Source organism: Pipistrellus hanaki (assembly GCF_964339955.1).
Source record: "Pipistrellus hanaki genome assembly, chromosome: 14".
Taxonomy (NCBI): domain Eukaryota; kingdom Metazoa; phylum Chordata; class Mammalia; order Chiroptera; family Vespertilionidae; genus Pipistrellus; species Pipistrellus hanaki.
Genome location: NC_140516.1, coordinates 17,697,226 through 17,709,492, shown reverse-complemented (window position 1 = coordinate 17,709,492; position 12,267 = coordinate 17,697,226). Strand labels below are relative to the sequence as shown.

Here is a 12,267-nt window from a genome sequence, read left to right as displayed (position 1 = left end):
GTAGGACCCTTCTCTGACTGCGATGATGCCATTTCGAATGCTGACCCTCTCCCCCAAGGGCGGCCCACGCCTGTGAGCGCAGTAGCAGTCCTGCTCGGCTTAGACACACCTCATTTAGTCCTCAGGCTCCTCATTTGCCTCGGGGGGTGGGTGGGTGGGGGGACTGATGGCCCCTCCTCTTGGCGCCATTGTGGGGTTGCCTTGACTTGGTTCAGAAGCCCTTGGAGCAGTGCCAGCAGGTGGCTACACCTCAGTCAGCAGGTGTCAGCGTCCTCATGTCCTCCCAGGTGAGGGCAGGCAGGGCTGGGGGACTGTGAGCCTGCTCGGCCCGACGGCACTTCCTGGGACATGACCTGGGGGCTTCCGCTGGCCTGACCCCAGTGCTAGCCCTCAGCGGGGACCGGCATCTCACTGCACCAGGGCCCCCGCCGTGGCCACGCCCTTGGCTCAGGGCTCTCCTGTGGCCACAGCAGGTGCAGCCGCTGGGAGGCCCTTCTCGGCCAGGGCCGAGCCTGCCAGCTCGGCTGCTGGGTGGAGCATGCGGCGATCTCATTGGCCTGGAGCTGGTTGGGGATTTTGTTTCTCCCAGGGTGGGTTGGGGGTGTGACTCACACTCATGGGCACCACTTGGTGTCAGGCCTTAGGCTGGGTGCGTCACGCAAGGCCTCTCTGCAATCCTCGGCTCAGCTGCACACGGCTGGGATTCCTCACCCTGCTCACAGAGGGGGGTCTGAGGCTCAGAGAGGCTGATGGCCTTGCCTGAGGTCACACAGCGAGGCGTGGTGGCCTGAAGGTGTGAACTCGGGTCTGTCTGGTTGCAAAGCAAACGCCCTTTGCACTGCATCACAGAGAGGCACGCCCAGGTCCTAAGACCTAATATAATAGCCTCACCGGCCCGCTGGAGGCCGAGAAAGGTTGCGGGGTTTATGTTTCTGCCAGGACCCCCAACCATACCACTCCCCGGGCTAAACCCTCCAGGGCCTGCCTGTCACTCAGAAAGAATGCCGCCCCAGCTCCTACTGTTCTGCCTCACCAGGCTCTGTACGTCTGGCCTGTGCTGTCCCCTCCCCTCCCCTCCCCTCCCCCTCCCCCTCTCCCCTCCCCCCTCCCCCTCCCCTCGCTGTGCCCTGCACGCTGGCCTCCGCCTGCTGCTGAAATACAACCGGCCCGTTGCTGTGCAGGGTCTTTGGGCGTGTTGACTTTTTCCTGTTGTTCGTGCTCCGGATTAAATGTCATCGCAGCGGCCTTTCCCGGCCTCCGACCCTGAGGCTGCCCCTCCTGCTCCCTTCCTGTGTGCTCACATTCCTGGTGCACAGCGGTGGCCGTGACCTTTCCGTGCTGTGCTTACCCTCGGACTGCCCCCGCTGGAATGTGTCCCACGCGGGCGGGCAGGGGCTGCGTGGCTCTGCTCACCCTGACCCTCTGGTGCCTGGGCACACTGCGCGCGCACGCACACACACACACACACACACACACACACACCCCGCAGAGAACTCCCCGCCCAGGCATCGGCACCCCTCCAGGGGGCGATGCGGGAGGAGCTCCTCTCCGGGAGAATGGCACCACTTCTCTGGGCCCAGTGCCGAGCCCGGGCGGGATGGAGGCGGGTGCCTCTCTGCTAAGGGCAGGCAGGAGCGCTGGGGCCAGCGAGGTGCAGGGGCCCCTGGGCTGTGGGGGCTCCCACAGAATCCTCGTCTCTGGGACCTTGAAGGCCAGCTTCTCTGCCTGATACCGGCCCTGGGACATGAAGGTGGAACCCACTTGCCGAGGAAGGACCGGGCCCTCCCGTGCTCAGTCACCACCCCGACACCCCACCACCCGACACCCCACCACCCCGACACCCCACCACCCCGACACCCCACCACCCGACACCCCACCACCCCGACACCCCACCACCCCGACACCCCACCACCCCGACACCCCACCACCCCGACACCCGACCACCCCACCACCCCGACACCCCACCACCCCGACACCCGACCACCCCACCACCCCGACACCCCACCACCCCGACACCCCACCACCCTGACACCCCACCACCCCGACACTCCACCACCCTGACACCCCACCACGGGCTTCTCCGCCCAGGCTCGTGTGCCTCTCCAGTGACGGGGTGCTCCCTGCCTCCACTCTGCCTGGGACGTGCTTCCCCCTGACAGCCTCCGGGTCTGTCTGATTCCCATGTGGCTTATCCATCCCCAAGCAGGTAGCTGACCAGCCAGGATGGGGCTGACCTTCTCAGTCAGTCCTCTGCCCACGTGCCTTGCTCTACCTGCTCCATGGACCCTCCCCCTAGAAAACAAGAATAGGGTGTAGCTATAAAGCCCCACAATGACGCCAAGAGGGGGGACCATCCGTACCCTGTGAGGCAGAGGAGGAGCCTGAGGGTGATCAGGAGGGATGTGGCTCACCTCCTGGGAGCAGGGCGAGCCACCTCGATGGCCTCGTCCCCTGCCAGGGCGCCCTCCCGCAGTCTGCCCAGGTCTGCCCGCGGCCGCCGTGGTCACCGCGGCTCCTTCCCCGCTTGCTTCCTCTCGCAGTTCAAGTGCTGTGGCGGCGAGGACTACCGCGACTGGAGCAAAAACCAGTACCACGACTGCAACGCCCCCGGACCCCTGGCCTGCGGGGTGCCCTACACCTGCTGCTTCAGGAACACGGTACCCCCTGCCCCCGGGCCTCCCAGCTGGCCGGCACCCTCATCGTCTTTCAGGACAGGGTGGGGGGCGGGGGGCTGGGAGAGGCCGCAGGTGGTGGTGGTGGTTCAGGCTTCCCGGGCCTCACGGGCTCCTGCGGGGGTGAAGCCGGGGGCCTTCCTTTGCCAGGAGGGGGGAGTGTAGTCCACATCCACTGTGCCTCGCCTGTGCAGGCCTCTCTAGGTGACTTATTATTATTATTATTATTATTATTATTATTATTGATTTCAGAGAGAGAGGGAGAGATGGAAACATTCATGATACGAGAGAACCATGGATCAGTTGCCTCCTGCACGCCCCCTACTGGTGATTGAGCGCAAAATCCGGGTATGTTCCCGGACCAGGAATTGAACCTGTGGCCTCATAGTTCATAGGTCTGTGTTCAACCACTGAGCCATGCCACCGGCTGTCTAGGTGCTTCAGTTGTATTAACCCACGTAGTCCTGTCCGCTACCCTGTGAGGTAGGTGCTATTGTATCACCCACCGAGCAGGAGAGGAAACGGAGGCAGCAGCAGGTGGGCAGGGATGGGACTCCATGCAGGCAGCCATCGCCGGAGCTGTGCTCGGGCTGCTGGACGAGCCGGGCCGGGAGCAGGAGAGGACTCGGGCCAGGGCGGCTCAGAGGGGCCGGTTCTGCCTCCTCAGCCGGAGGGCCAGTGCCGGGCCTGCCTTGGGCGTCTCCGGGGCTTGGGGGCATGGTGATCACCAGTGACAAGGCCTGGAAGCGGGGCTGGTGACGTAAATGCCATGTAGTCACTGCTGACGGAGGGGAGAGGCCCCATCTATCTTCTGTGTTTGACTAACGTGTCCCAAAGCTGCCCGGTGCCCGGGCCGGAATGAGGCAGAGAGCTTCGCCATGACTCATGTCGGGACGATCCTGGAAAATGTCTCTTCGGCCGTCTCCGTCACTCTGTGCCCACCGGCGGGTTCTGTAAACGGAGCAGCCGGTGGCGAGGGTGCGGCCTCGCCCGGGAGTCGGGGAGCCAGTGACAAGTGTCTGAGACCTAAAAAGAAGCTGGGGCAGGGGGGAAGGTGTGTTGGAAATTTTAGCTGCCATTTTAGGGGAGTTCTCTGGGCAGAGGGGTGCTGGGAAGGAGCCCAGTGGTCTGGGGTGGGGGAGGGCTGTGGGAGGTGATCCTGAACTTCGTCACCCAGGGCAGTGGCACCTGAATGTCCACGTTGAAATGTGGAAGCCCAGTTTTCACTCATCCATTCAACAAGTGTTTATTGAGGACCAGCTACTTGCCAGATGTGGTTCTGGGTTCTGGGGGTTGTTTCTCCATGTGTTCTCAGGCAAACACACAGGGAACTCTGTCCTCATGGGGAAAATTGACAAAACAAATAACCAAGGGGGATGTTAGAAGGTGACATGCTACGGATAAAAACAAAGCAGGAACACGAGAGGTTGCCGATTTAGATACTGAGAAGGTGGGTTCTCCATGACACCATAAGAGGTGGGGGCAGGGAGGCTGGCTGAGGGCGGGCGAGTGTGGCAGCCCAGGGCCACAGGTCAGCTGTCGGGGCAGCAGGCTCTGCGATTCGGGTTCGTGAGCAGGAGGCTCAGCAGAAGGTGCTTTTGGGGTCAACACCCGTAAGGGAGCTGACAGAGGCAGAGCTGGGCAGAGGGGGGAGCTGAGCAACGATGCAGACCCAGTAGGCACCTCAGCTGAATCCCTGTGGATTCCCCGAGTTGCCTGCACTGGGACACAGAGCCCAAGGCTTCATGGCCACCGGACCAGGCGTCGCAGGGGTCCAGTGTCCCACCTGGGAGGACTGCTGGCTCTGTGCAGCAGAGACACTGAACTAATAGGACGTATGCCTGTGCGTGTGTGTGTATGTGTGTGCATGTGTTGTGTCTGTGAGTGTGTGTGTGTGTGTGTGTGTGTGTGTGTGTAGCGTGATTTACCATAGGGAGTCGGCTCACAGAGTTATGGAGGCAAGGGAGTCCTGAGAGCTGCAGGGTGAGTCATCAAGCTGGAGACTCGGGAGAGCCGAGGCTTCGTTCTGCGCTGAGCCTCCGGGCCTGAGATCCAGGAGCGGCTGGTGTGGGCCCTCTCTGAAGGCTGGCAGGCTGGAGACCAGGGCCAGCTGGGGTTTCAGGTCAGATCTGAAGACAGTCTGGCTAGAAGCATTCTCTGTAAACGGGGGCGAGGGGCAAGAGGGCAGCCTTTTTGTAAATGATTTTTAAATTGATTTTTATTTTTATTTTATTTTTAAAAATATATTTTATTGATTTTTTACAGAGAGGAAGAGAGAGGGATAGAGAGTTAGAAATATCGATGAGAGAGAATCATCTATTAGCTGCCTCTTGCACACCCCCTACTGGGAAGGTGCCCACAACCAAGGTACATGCCTTTGACCGGAATCGAACCTGGGACCTTTCAGTCTGCAGGCCGATTGGCTCTATCCACTGAGCCAAACTGGTTTCAGCTTAAATTGGTTTTTAGTGAGATGGGGAGAGGGAGAGAGCAAGGGAAACATTGATTGGCTGCCTCCTGCCCTTCCCCTATCGGGAACTGAGCCTGAAACCCGGGCGTGTGCCCTAACCAAACAGGCGACCTTTCGGCTCACTGGACGATGCTCTGCCAACTGAGCCACGCCGGCCAGGGCAAGGAAGCCCTTTTGTCCGAATCAGGCCTTTCACAGACTGGACAAGGCCTGCCCATATTAGGGAGGGCAATCCACTCTCCTTGGTCTACTGATTTGTTACTCTCATTGGAAAAATACCCGCACAGAAACACCCAGGATAATGCTTGGCGAACTATCTGGGCACCGTCAAGCTGGGTCAAGTCAACACATAAAATTAACCACACGTGACAGCTAAGGGCAGCAACTGTGGGTGCCGGGCAGCCCCTCCCAGCACCCACCACACCAGGCGGGAGGAGGCAAAGGCTTAGGGCCAGGGGGCGGTTGTGGAGGAGGCAAACAGCGTTTTGCCAGTGAGCCAGCAGGATTTGCTGACAGGTCGGGGGTGGGAGGTTGGTGAGAGGAAACGGAGGAGAACTCCCGGAGTTTGGTCTGAGCTATGAGAAAGGTGGGGCTGCCGCTGCTGGAGGGGGAGGACCGCAGGGACAGATTTGGGGGCGTCGGAGCTCAGCAGGGACACGTGCGGTGTGAGAGCCGGTGTGACGTGCCGGCAGGACGGTCAGGGCGGTCGTTAGCGAGAAGCCTGGAGTCGGGGGAAGACGCCAGGCTGGGAGCAGACGCACAGATGCCGTCTGCAGAGAAAGGGAATGGAAAGCTGGCCTCCGAACGGGGACGCCGGTGGGGAGCTGCCCGCTGCTGGGCCGCGTGGTCTCAGGTCCCGGAGCACAAACCTGCTGGGTGCCCCCTGTGCCTCCCGCACGGGGGGTGATTTTCTCTACATGCGAAAGGGGGGTGGGTTTCCTTCCTCGATGGAATCGGGTCCGTTTGCATGTGAACCTACTAGTTTTACAGGATCGCATTCAGCCAAGGTTCTGAAACACACAGAACAGAAACCTAAACTTGAAAACATAATCAGAGCCAAGGGAAATGTATTCTGAAGTAGGAGGGCTGGGTGATGGAGAAAACGTGGGATACTGACCCATCAGCCCACAGCAGTGTTTCCCAAAGTGTGGTGCGTGTACCCCCAGGGGTACAGGAAGAGTTTGGTGTGGGTACGCGTTGCACCGGAGTTTGGTGGGGATATGCACTGCACCGTGCTTAGCCGCACCTAATTCTACGTTCTCATGAGTACGAGGGGTACTCAGCGTTATGAAAGTTATAGAAGGGGTGCACATATGTTAAACATTCAGGCTTGTGGAGTCCCTGAAAACGAGCCTCGTGTTTGGTGGCCGGAGCTCCCTGCAGCCGGAGGGAGGGAGGTGTGCCTGCTCCCCCGGCCATGGGCAGCAGAGTCACCGTTCCCCTGCGCTCAGCTCGGAAAGAGACGTCCTAACGGGGCTTCCTAGAGGGTTTGGGCAGGACTAGTCCCTCCCCCCGAGAGAGTTCTTCCTGCCTGATGGCACCTGGCCTGCAGCATCGGCTCTCCCTGGGCCTCCGCTGCTGACCCGGGGCAGGAGCCCTGCCTCAGCTCTCCGGCTCTCTCGGGGGATTGAGCCACAGAGCTTCCCATTGGTTTGTAAATATCGATTCTGTGGTCACACCCAGGCAGGCTTGACCCTGGGAAAGCCCCTGACTGCTCTCTATCCCCCTCCGGGGAGGGGAGCTCTCCTGGAAGGGAAGGCGAGCCCCCCTCCCCCAGGGCGGGGGGAGGGTTCTGGGCTCCTGGGTGAGGGACGCCTCTGCCCGCGGCTGCCTGTCCGCTGCTCCCCGGGGCAGGGCTGTGTCCCAGCTCCGGGCTGGAACCACAGGGAAGTCACTCCTGTTACATGCCACGGAGTTCGCCTGTTTGTTATGTCCACGTCTCCCTTTTCCGAATAGAAGTTCCATGAAGGAAGGACTTTCTTTTGTTCGTCTTTATTCCAAATACCTAGGACAGTTATGGGAACTGTGTGCAGTTCGTATTTGCCTGCCTGAACGAACAAACAGGGTGGGAAGTGTCCACTCTCATGGAGCCCTTGGGTCCCTGCTCCTGGCCTGACCCTCTCCCTGGGGGTCATGTTCATGGCCTGGAGCGGCCAGAATGCTCCGTGGATGTGGGTGGTGCTGGGGCCCGGGGCTCCTGGCGGACCGTTGAGCCTGAGGATATTTTGCTCGCCAGGCCCTGGCATGTAAACTGATCTGGGTGATGTCTGAGTTGCACCCGCTTCCTCCTGGCCCTCCCGGAAGCTGGGGTTATAAACAAAGTTATAAACAAAGTCCCTCCAGCTGGCATTCCTGGGCCCTCCTGTGTGCCCGGCCCGGGGACAGGCACTTCAAGTGCATATCTCACTTGATGTTCAAAACGGCCTCATGAGGTGGGTTCACTGACCACCGTTGCTTATGGAGAGGACCAGGGAGCCTATCATTCATTCATTCAGCAAACACATATTGTCTCCATGTGCCAGCCCCTCCGCAGCACATGGGAGGCTGGTCACAGAGCTCAGAGTGACCGTGGGGTCTGGACCAGGCACAGTGATGCTGGAGGCCACGCTGCTGGCACCCTGCCCCACAGCAGCTTTCCCTCAGAAGGGGAGGGCGGGACCGGGGCATCCCACTTTCTCTCGCCTCATAGAAGGAGGAGTCCGCTCGGGCCCACAGGCCCGCTGGGAAGGGCTTTGACGGGGTCCAGGGCCGAACACAGCTTTCCCTGCACCTAGAGCACATGTGTCAAACACAAGGCCCGCGGGCCAAATCCAGCCCGCCAGGCCTTGCAATGTGGCCCACACCGCGCTGTCATCACTGCACTCCGCTGTCAGTTTATGACATTGTCAGTTTATGACTGTTCAGTAAACCATTCGGCCCGCGATTTAGGCTGGATTTTAGATTTTGGCCCCTTCTCTGATTGAGTTCGACACCCCTACTCTAGAGTGTCAGCATCAGTTCTTGAGAGGGAGTCTCTTCCCAATAAGGGACTGGGGGGCATTTCCACTGTGGGGGGGGGTAGTCTGCCGGGGCGGGACAGTGGGTCAGAGGCCCAGCCCTGCCCTCAGATAACCCCGCACTGGCCAGGGTCGTGGCTGTGGTCTGGGGTTTTCCTCCAGGAGCCGGCAGGGCAGGCTAAGCCCAGCTCGACCTCTGAGACAGGGCATCTGCATGCCAGCAGAGCTGTGCCCCGCAAGGCCGCGGTGGGGCAGCCTGGATGGCATGCTTTTCTCTGGGTTCCTGGGCCTTTCTCTGGGTACCTGGGCCTTTCTCTGGGTACTTGGGCTGCCGCTGATGGAGGTGTGGTTCCCACCAAGTGCTGAGAACTAGCCTTCCCACCACCCCTCTATGGTAAGGTGACCAGACGTTCTGCTTTTGGCAGGACAGTCCCGATTTTTAAAGATTTGTCCCGCGTCCCGGGACTTTTTTAAAAACGCCGGGACAAATTGTTAAAAATCGGGACTGTCACACCAAAAGCGGGATGTCTGGTCACCTCACTATGGGCATTTCTTAGCGGGCGGGCGGGGGGCAGGTGGGGGGGTGGGGGGCAGATGCAGACGCAGCCAGACTGCCGGGGGGATCCCAGCTGCAGCCATACGGACTCCGCCGGCTCTCCCCAGAAACGGGAGGGTGCCCGTCCGACAGTGCGCGCCGCCCACGTCCGCTCACAGGCCTTTCTCTTTCAGACAGAGGTCGTCAACACCATGTGTGGCTACAGGACGATCGACAAGGAGGTAATGTCTTCCGAGTCTCGGGAAGCTGGCTCTTCCTGTCCCTTCCCCTCCCTCAGGTGGGCTCCTGGCTGCTGGGATGTCCCAACGTCTCTGGCTGTGGACCAGAGCCGGGGACTGGCAGGGGTTCCTACCGCTCCCCAGACATGGGTCTCAGGGCGCCATGGGCCCCTTGGCTGGGAGAGGTCGCTGGCCAGGGTTTGCACCAGCTGGGGACTTGTCGGTGAGGCACGCTCGTGTGCCCGGCGTGCCCAGCGCCAGCCTGCCTGCCTCTGCCCTCAGAGCACCCGTTTGCAGATGGCCTCCCCCGGGTTCTCTCAGCCTGGGGCCCAGGAGGCGCTGGAGGACAGAGCTCTCAGGGGTCCCTCCTGGGTCAGCTTCCCCAGCTGCTGCCCTGCTGGGAGAGAGGCCGCGTGCTGAGGAGGAGCTGACCGGATGCCTGGGTGCCTCTGGGCAGTGGCTCTCGCAGTGCGGTCCCAGCTGTAGCAGCAGCACCAGGAGCTCATTAGAAACACATTCCGGGGTGGGGCCGGAAGGTGGTTTTGGCCCACACTGCCGCTGGAGAGCCACAGGGCGGCCGTGGCTCTCAAGCCATCAGACCCATGGTTGGTGTTTGTACGAACCTCTTGGTAATGCCCTCGACATCCTCCTGAGAGGAAACCCACCAGCAATATAACCTGTGACCCACCTACACGCCTCATTTCAAAACAAGTGGCGCTGACCTAACTGAGATGGAAGGAGAAGCGAAACAGAACAGCCTATAACCATTTCCACACCGGGCGCAGGCGCCAGGCCGCTGCCGCCGGAGACACGCTGCGGTCGGGTGTCTGCACACAGACGCGGCGGCTGCCATGGTGGCACCTTGCATTGTTTTTGTAGTTAATGTTTTTTTTTTTGTTTGTTTGTTTGTTTGTTTTTTTTTTTTTTTTTTTTTTTTTTTTTTTTTTTTTAATGGCGGACGCTTCTCAAGAAAGCTCTGCACAAAATAAATTATAATCGCCCCTTTAATTTACATAGTGGCGCTTCTGCAAAATTCAGGGTCGGTGCCTGGAGGTAGGCTTTTGGCTCAGAGAACTAGGAGTGGGTTTCCACCCCCAGGGGTGCCTGGGGGACATAGGGAGCAGGCAGGCCGGGAAGTGGGTGAAGCAGGGTTGCCCTGGGCTCTGAAGCCCCCTGGTCCCCAGCTTCCCACTGAGACCCGGCGATCTGGACCCACCTTCTCGCATGCATGTGTGCAACGGGTTCAGGGAGGCGGAGGGGCCTGGCCGGACCTCGAATGGGTGGTCGGGGGGACCGGGGCGCGGCCCGGGGAGGCGCTCAGCCGGCTCCGCCCCCCGCAGCGCCTCAGCGTGCAGGACGTCATCTACGTGCGGGGCTGCACCAACGCCGTGCTCATCTGGTTCATGGACAACTACACCATCATGGCGGGCCTCCTGCTGGGCATCCTGCTCCCCCAGGTGGGCTGGGCCCCTCTCCACGCGGGGCGGGAGGGGAGGGAGAGGGGAGGGCGGGCTGTGGCTCCGATAAAGGGTGACAGGTGAACGCAGGGTGCGGAGGAGGCACAAAGGGGCCGGTGAAGAAGGCTCTTGTACCGGCAAGCTGGGCTCGCCCCGGGGCGTCTGCGGGCTGGCAGGAGAGGGCGCGTGGCAGTAAGCGTTGCTTATAAGCTCTTCTGAGTGCTGCCCAGGTAGGTCCTGCTATCATACCCATTTGTCCGAGGAGGGACCGGGGCTCGGCAGGGTTCAGTGACTCGCCCCAGGTCCTCCAGATTGTGAGTGGCATAGCTGGGAGGGGACAGGAATCCCAGAATGGAGGAGCCTCTGCGGATGGGCACAGGGAGGTCTCTGGGGTTTCCTGGGAGGGCAGAGGAGGGCCGGGGGCGGGGGGCTGCTTGACCGTGGGATGCTGGGAGAAGGCTGTGCTCTGGGGTTTGGGGTCTCCGGTGCCACGCGTGCTCCTGCCTGGCTGCCTGCGTTTCCGGGGACGGGCTGCCAGGGAGGGCCGCCCGGATGCCCCGCAGGCTCTCACCCGCCCGCCCTCCCTTCTCCTCAGTTCCTGGGGGTGCTGCTGACCTTCCTGTACATCACGCGGGTGGAGGACATCATCACGGAGTACTCGGTCACCGACGGGCTGCTGGGGCCCGGCGCCAAGCCCCGCCTGGACGCGGCGGGCGCAGGGTGCTGCATGTGCTACCCCAGCTAGGGCCGCGGGGGCAGGGCGTCGGCAGGACGATGCCAGCGCAGCCCTGCCCCGTGGGCGCCGGACAGGACAGGGGTCCTCTCCCTGGTCGGCACTGAACAGAGCCTGGCTGTTGGCTCTCGTGGCTGGCTGGGGCCTCCCGTGGCCACTGGAGGATCGAACCTGAGTCTCCCCAGCTCCCGTCTGCGTCTGCTCACTGCGGGGCGTGGGGAACGGGGTGGCCCTTCCCCAGGCCTGGGCCTCGGGGAGGGGACTCCCCGTGCTCAGCTCAGGGCCGAGGCATTTCTGGCCGTGCCTTGGCCTCGGATGCCCCTCTGGGGCGGTTTTCCGTGGTTTGTGAGTGGAGAGAGGAGAGCAGGTGTGCACCGGCGTGCAGGAGTGGGGGTGCACACCCAGGTCCCCGTCCCTCGGCCACGCCCCACGGCCAGGGGGGCCTGGTTCTCAGCCTCCAGGTGCCTTGAGCCCTCCCCCGGGGGCTGCCGCTTTGCTTGGTCCTGGTTTTTTACACGATTTGGTAACACTCGTTTTGTACTCGGTTAACAGGAGTCCCTGACTAATCAGAGCTGGGTGTTTCCCACGCTCTCCACTCTTTTCCTCCCAGCCGGTTTATTAATCAAACAATAAAGACTTGATTTTTGTGTGTGTGTGTTGCATTCGTGCCGTTGCGGGGGGAGGAGGCCTGAACCTGGGCCCGGCAGCCCCTGTTGGTGCAGGATCGAAGGGGCCCACCCCGGGGCCCAGGTCTGGGACAGCGGGACCCTGAGGCCTGGGAGACTCGGCAGCGGGCCCCGGGCTGCCGGCTCCGGGCCAGGAGTGGCCTCTCCCGGTCTCCGTTCTCCAGTGTTGCCACTTAAGGAAATGAAATGGCTTTTCCCAGCTGTGCCTGTGGGCTGGGCCTTTCCTGCTGGGAATCGGCTGGTGGGAAACCTCAGGGGAGGAGGCAGCGATGACTGGGAGGCCGAGGCCACGCCACCTGTGGCCTGAGGCGCCTTCTGGGGAAGGGGCGAGGGGAGCTAGGAAAGCCTCTGGTCTGGGAGGAGCAGGGCCTGCGGCCCCCGGTGGCAGCGTCAGCCCCAGAGTGCCGGTCCCTCCTTCGGGAGGCAGTGCAGTGGTTCCCGGGACAGGGGGTGGGGCCGATGGCTGCGGGATGCCCAGC

At 61.6% G+C, this 12,267-nt stretch overlaps 1 protein-coding gene across 1 annotated transcript in view; it reads left to right on the top strand.

Annotated features, from left to right (window-relative positions):
- TSPAN15 (tetraspanin 15) overlaps positions 1-11,755 on the top strand; it is a 49,583-nt gene extending 37,828 nt beyond the window's left edge. The window contains exons 5-8 of the mRNA XM_084904302.1: positions 2,541-2,657; positions 8,868-8,915; positions 10,253-10,369; positions 10,965-11,755. Coding sequence (XP_084760428.1) covers positions 2,541-2,657; positions 8,868-8,915; positions 10,253-10,369; positions 10,965-11,114 — 432 coding nt within the window. The 3' untranslated portion in view covers positions 11,115-11,755. The remainder of the gene's footprint in view (positions 1-2,540; positions 2,658-8,867; positions 8,916-10,252; positions 10,370-10,964) is intronic.
- Positions 11,756-12,267: the final 512 nt, after the last annotated feature.